The sequence below is a fragment of the Acanthochromis polyacanthus genome, chromosome 11 (genome assembly GCF_021347895.1).
Source record: "Acanthochromis polyacanthus isolate Apoly-LR-REF ecotype Palm Island chromosome 11, KAUST_Apoly_ChrSc, whole genome shotgun sequence".
NCBI classification, from domain to species: domain Eukaryota; kingdom Metazoa; phylum Chordata; class Actinopteri; family Pomacentridae; genus Acanthochromis; species Acanthochromis polyacanthus.
Window position 1 is genome coordinate 32,411,168 of NC_067123.1, and position 6,000 is coordinate 32,417,167.

At 42.6% G+C, this 6,000-nt stretch overlaps 1 protein-coding gene across 4 annotated transcripts in view; it reads right to left on the minus strand.

Moving 5' to 3' along the window:
- Nucleotides 1-5,706, minus strand: part of runx1t1 (RUNX1 partner transcriptional co-repressor 1) — a 68,076-nt gene extending 62,370 nt beyond the window's left edge. For 2 of the 4 annotated variants that reach the window (XM_051955450.1, XM_051955448.1), the window contains exon 1: nt 5,538-5,706. In XM_051955450.1, coding sequence (XP_051811410.1) covers nt 5,538-5,613 — 76 coding nt within the window. In that variant the 5' untranslated portion in view covers nt 5,614-5,706. The remainder of the gene's footprint in view (nt 1-5,537) is intronic. The other 2 variants (XM_051955451.1, XM_051955449.1) reach the window with 1 other exon arrangement.
- Between the last annotated feature and the right edge of the window lie 294 nt (nt 5,707-6,000).

A 6,000-nucleotide genomic window follows, 5' to 3' on the forward strand; every position in this document is an offset into this window, starting at 1 on the left:
AACGGCACCCTAAAATTCACATAAGCAGTAATGGCCATTAATTTGCATTTTCTTGTGCAGACTTTTGGGAAATTTGTTACTCATGTTTATTTATTTTATGTATTTTTTCCCTCGGGGACCCCCAGTGGTCCTTGGACTCTGCTTTGAGAACCACTTGCAGACACAGCAGCGGAGTGTCATGGATTGGAACCAGCCAGCTGAATGCTTGAGGAGCTGGTTGTGTGTGTGTGTGTGTGTGTGTGTGTGTGTGTGTGTGTGTGTGTGTGTGTGTGTGTGTGTGTGTGCAAAGACATGTCTGCACTTTACACACACTCACACTGCATCTCTATCTTTCCCTCAGCTGAAAAAGGCACAGGCAGGCTGGCCTGCAGTAACCTAAGGCAAACACTTTCCCCGGACCATCTGGAAATCATCTCGCCCGCAGAGCCAGTGAAAGCACAGAGCAGAAGCTACGTTTACAACTCGGTGATAACAACCGGTCCACTTGAACTGCATGGTTGAACAAGTCATGCACCATTGCCCGTTCATAACATCTCATAAAACATTCTATCGTATTTATTTCAGTTTTAATCCATGCTATAGCGCTCATACAGTGGTGCTTCTGGCTCCAACATTACGGTGGTGTTAGCAAAACTGACCAGATTTCACTCACCTGTAAGGCTTCTAATTCCATCCTACACACTGGTTACACTTGAAAAGCAATATTAATCGCTGTTTTTTATTGGCTTCATTACAACTAAAGCAACATTTACTACTTTGCCAGTCCTGTACTGTATGTAAAGCACTCGGTGAATTGTGAGCGTACCATCAACTCAGAGCTCATTGTTCCCTCAGCGCGATCTCTGTGGGGAAAAGATGATGCCATTAATAGCAACTGTTTGCAACAGTGCCATCGTGCATTTCTCTTCTCTTTCTCATCTTTCTCCCTCCCTCCTTCCCTCTCATCTCTCCCCTGTCATCTGGAGTGTTTCAGCGGTGGGTTACATTGTGTTCTCAAAGGCAGTATGGGTAGATACAGTCTCCAGCACTTGGACTCCACTTACATTTTCCTGTCTGGGTCCTTTTGTCTGTCTCTGACAAAAGGCAAAGGATGGGTGTTAGGATGTGCGAATGGATACACTGAGAGAAGGTGAGGAATGGAAAAGGAAGGGAGGAATACTGAATGATAAGATGAGGGGAGAAGATACTGATTCATGATGAAATGAAAGAAGAAGGGAAGTCTGCGGTGAGTTCATATCCGAGAGCAAACAAAAAAAGGTCGTCTGTGAATAAGACGCACAAAAGGTCGAAGAAGGTGCAGAAGTAATGTGCCCACTCGAAGTGAGCAAACCTAATGCGGTCAGAGAAATCACAAGGATGCCGTCACTCCTCGCCTGTTTGTGTCCTCCGGTTTGCTCCCGGAGAGCAAGTTCTCTCATGACAATCACAGCGAAACATCTTGACAGCCGGAGGCACAAGGATAGGCGTTGAGGAAACCTGCGAGGGGAAAAGAGAATAGGGCAATGATCCGTGTGTGTGTGTGTGTGTGTCCTGTGATAATGGTGTGTGAGAGCAGGAAACACACAGTGCCTGTTTTTGCTGCAGGGGTTCCTGGAAGTCAACCGCCCAGTGTGATCGGCGACATACGTACACACACACACACACACACACACACACACACACACACACACACAGGATACCTCGCCTCTGAAAGGGAAAAACATGCTGCGTCTGATACATGTGGACACAGACAAGCAGACTTCCTGCATTTTCCCACCTACTGGGCGGCCACCTGTAACACAGTTGCACACGCCCACAAACACTCACAAACACACACGCACGGTCATGTTATGTGCACGGGGACAAAGACAGAATGAGACAAATATAAGTTTAGCGTTGACAGTAAACAAGTGCCATTCAAATCCCTGTAATTACCTGGCATTTGATCAACATTGCCTGAGGCCAAGCAGCCTAGCATCAACATCATCAACGCCGCAGCCGACAAAAGCAAGAGGATAAGAGGAAGAGAAGCAATTAAAGTAAAGGAGCTTAGCCAGTGTTGTGTTTCTGACCTATTTGGAACATTTACATAAACAGGGTGAGGATGGGGGGGGGGGGGGGGGGGGGGGGGATGTGGAAGCTTAAAAGGTTGTATCTCAATTAAAGTCAATTACATGTACATCAAGAGTATTTACAGCAAGTGGTTGAGCAGGTAGGAGCGGTGGTAAAGGCTCTGCTCTTTGACGGAGCTCTCAAAGAACACAACGGCAACCAGGATTCTGCCTTTAATAAACACACAGGAAGCTTAGTTGAATCAATAACGTGAAAAACAGCACATAAGTCATGAGAGATGATTGGGCAGTACTTGCCACAAGCTTGTGAATTAGCCGATGATTGTGAAGCCTCTTGAAAAAAACTGATGCCAGTCGCAGAATATCATTATAACAAAAGAGTGACAAGTGCTCTGCCCGAGTTTCTGCTAAGCTCAGCTCAGTCCTGTTTAAATATTTGACACTTTGGAGCCAAGTTACTTTTGTATCATCAGCCACATCATACAATACTATTTAACACTATACTATAGTATACTATACTATACACTATGTACCGAGTAATTAAATGCAAAGTCTTTGTGTTTGCTGCAAAATAAATGTGTCTTTATTCTAACAATGCAGCTAAAGGGTTTTTTGTTATTGCTAGGTCTGTCTAAGACAAAGAGGGAATAGTATCCTATCAGTTGTGTTCATATTGGACACTTCTGCATCATAATATACACTGAACAAAAATATAAATGCAACCTGCAATTAATCTTCTTTTCTGAGTTAGAGAAAAACCTACAAGTCTCATTTCAATTGTTCTGGATAAAAATAAATAAATTTAGCCAATGGTGCACAAAAAGTTTTAAATCTGTTTAAATTGTGACAAACTCTCCACCACCGAGTTACTCCAAACCCTGGTCAGGTGGGGTTTAAAAGAGCAATGATTAGATAGAGTGACCAGCACAAAGACACTCCTTTTACTAGTAACTCTAAAAGACCACCTTTAATTTGCAGCTTCATACAAAATTTAGAATCTCACAAATGAAGAGAAAGATGAGAAATTGTACTAGAATGTACACAAGTCCACTATTGGTCATCTGAGAAATAGTTTCAGACATCATGGTACAACAGATCGTCCAACATTGTGCCCAACAACATGAACCTGTTCCTGAAAATGTCCCCCAACTTCACCGATCCCTTCAGGAGAGTGGGACAGCATTCAACGAGCAGCACCGACAGCGTTGTTAACTCTTTCTGTCACAGATGTGTGAGTCATTACTGCATTGTGATTTCTGGTCTATGACTGCACTCTCAATCTGCCCGTTGTCATTTCCAGTACAGCGTGTACTTGGTTGTTTCATGACTTCCATTCTGTTGTTGAGATGCCATCTGTTGGAACGACGAATACTTAGTCCCCTTTGTTAAAAAGAGTGGAGAGAAGTTATGAAAAGATTACATACTGTGCTAAATCACTAATTTGCCCATCATCCTTCCAACCATGGATTGGTAAATGAAAAACTCAAACAGTATTTGGAAGAAGCTACTTTTTAAGGAAAAACAACAGCTTTTGGAGTAGATACTGTGTGTATAGACACAGATGTCAATAGTAAAACTACAATATGAAGGAATAGAATGACAGTGTCTATGTTCAAGGCAAATTCAGGAAGTATTTCGCCCTATACACCAATTAGCCACAACATTAAAAGAACTGACACGCCATGATTATTTTGTTGCAGCGCTGAGAAACCTTGGGTTGTGCCGTTCATGTGGATGTTTCTTGTGCTTTTGCAGACCACACACATAGGCCAACGGCAATGACACTCCCTGACACCAACAGCGACAATGCTCCCTGCCACAGCACATGAACTGCTCAGGAATGTCTTGAGCAACACAATTAAGAGCATAAGGCATCAACTTGGCCTCCAACCTTGACAGATATTAATCCAATCTACAGAAGCCCTGCAACCCAGAGGACCCAAAAGATCTTTTGCCAAAGTCCCGGTGCCAAACACCGCAGGACTCCCCTGGAGCTCCTGTGTCCATGGCCTGAAGGGTCAGAGCTGTTTTGGCAGCATGAAGCAGACCTACAGTGTTAGACAAGTGGTTTTAATGTTGTGGTGGATCAGTATATGTAGCAAGGCAGAAGGTAGCCCAGGTTTATAGAACATAACCATGATCTTTACCTGACCTGAACCTTAAAAATAGTTGCCTTGGACAGACATTACAGAAGCTAAAAAGTGTACATGCAAGTATCAAATCAACTGAATCCACAGCAAGCAGAACTGTGAGTCAACTGTCTTGTTTTGGTGATAGAGTTAGAGCAAAACAACACATGCAAACAGACTCCAGTTTTGCATAAAGCATAATTCACACACAACACCAATTAGAGTGCATTTTGTAAATGCCATGTTTCCGGAAAAAAGGACATTCATTTGTGTTCTGAATAGCAGCATTGCTCTGCAGATTGAATTGTTGTAGAAAAACTCATTAAGAAGAGAAAATTGGGGCGCACCAGCAAGTAAATTCTTTCATGAGAGTCAAGTCCAAGGCAACAGGAACTTCTGCAGTTGTCCTCAAATGATTCAGCAGCGAGTGAATATTCGATGAATCTGAAAAACTAGCATTGACAGAGACAGGGAGTGTCAGTCTGTCAAGGGAAAAACCATGGCGTTTATTGAATGCCCTTGCAAGGTTAATTTGTTAGGAATGTACTCATTGAATGAGTCAGGGATTTTGATAACTGCTTCAAATTTAATATCTGAAATATTTGGAGATATTTTGTTTAAACTGTCATATTACTACCAAATGGCATGACACTTTCATTCCATCATCAACATGCCATGGAGGTTTAATGCACATACATGCAGTACTGAACTGAACTAAAACAGCCTTTCCTGTCACAAAATAATGAAATATTTCGATATGACATGACATACATATTATTCTAAAACTCACCAAGTATAAAAGTAGAAATCAAATTCAACCAATCAAACTAAGGCCTTCATTGACAGAGATGGGAATGAATTGAGGCAGAGAGGAACAGAGACAGAGCTGTATAATGGAATAGCAGCTGCAGTGCAGCATCTTATGCAGGTACAGTGTCTAGAAAGGGATCTTCCTCACTCACTGGGGTATTATGGAATTCAACCCACCTTCTGGCTCGCCGCAAAGGAGCAGAAACTAAGTGGGCAAAAACTGACAGCCTCACTTTCTTCCATGAGAATGTAAATGAGTGTTTCCAACTTCTACAGAAGACTGTCTAAACATCCTGACAGCATGCAAACATGTAAAGCAATAACTTTCAAATCACACAGCAGATAACGATGACTTACTATGTCATGGTAAATTACAGAACAAACTTCATGTCTAATGAGCAAACGGACAGGTTGCCATGCTAATGAATATGTTACATTTAAGTATAATGTTTTCTTTGAGGAAGTGCACAAAAAAATATGGAAAAATGTGGATATCCGTATCATATTGTCTCTGTGTCCATCAAATCTCAAAATGTCAGATACATACGTCTGTCACTGCTCTTCTGCTGGGGCCTGGAGGGTATCCCACAATCCTTTGAGGTGCTGTAGCTTTCCATGTGCATTTGATCCGAACACGTGAGAAGATTACATCTCCCCGCTTGTTTGCCACCACACCTCCTCTGCCCTCATTCATCTCCTCCTCTCCTCGTCACTTCCACTGTGTTCCCTCTGGTCGTGGAGAGAAAAAAGAAAATTTTGACAGCCAAGAAGAAGGGAAACGAGATGCAAGAACTGTTCTGTTGCTTTACTCGTCAGCCGGCCTGACAGAAAATCTGTTTTTTCGAAGGGAGCAGAACCTCGGAAAGTTGAGACCCGATTTTACACCGGGGATGATGGAGTGAATTAATTTGCCAAGACAGGACCGTGTTTTAACAACTGGAAGTGTACTCAGTCGATGAGACCTTTACAATACATCTCAGGAGGGTTTTCCACTTGCAAGGGGCAAACTA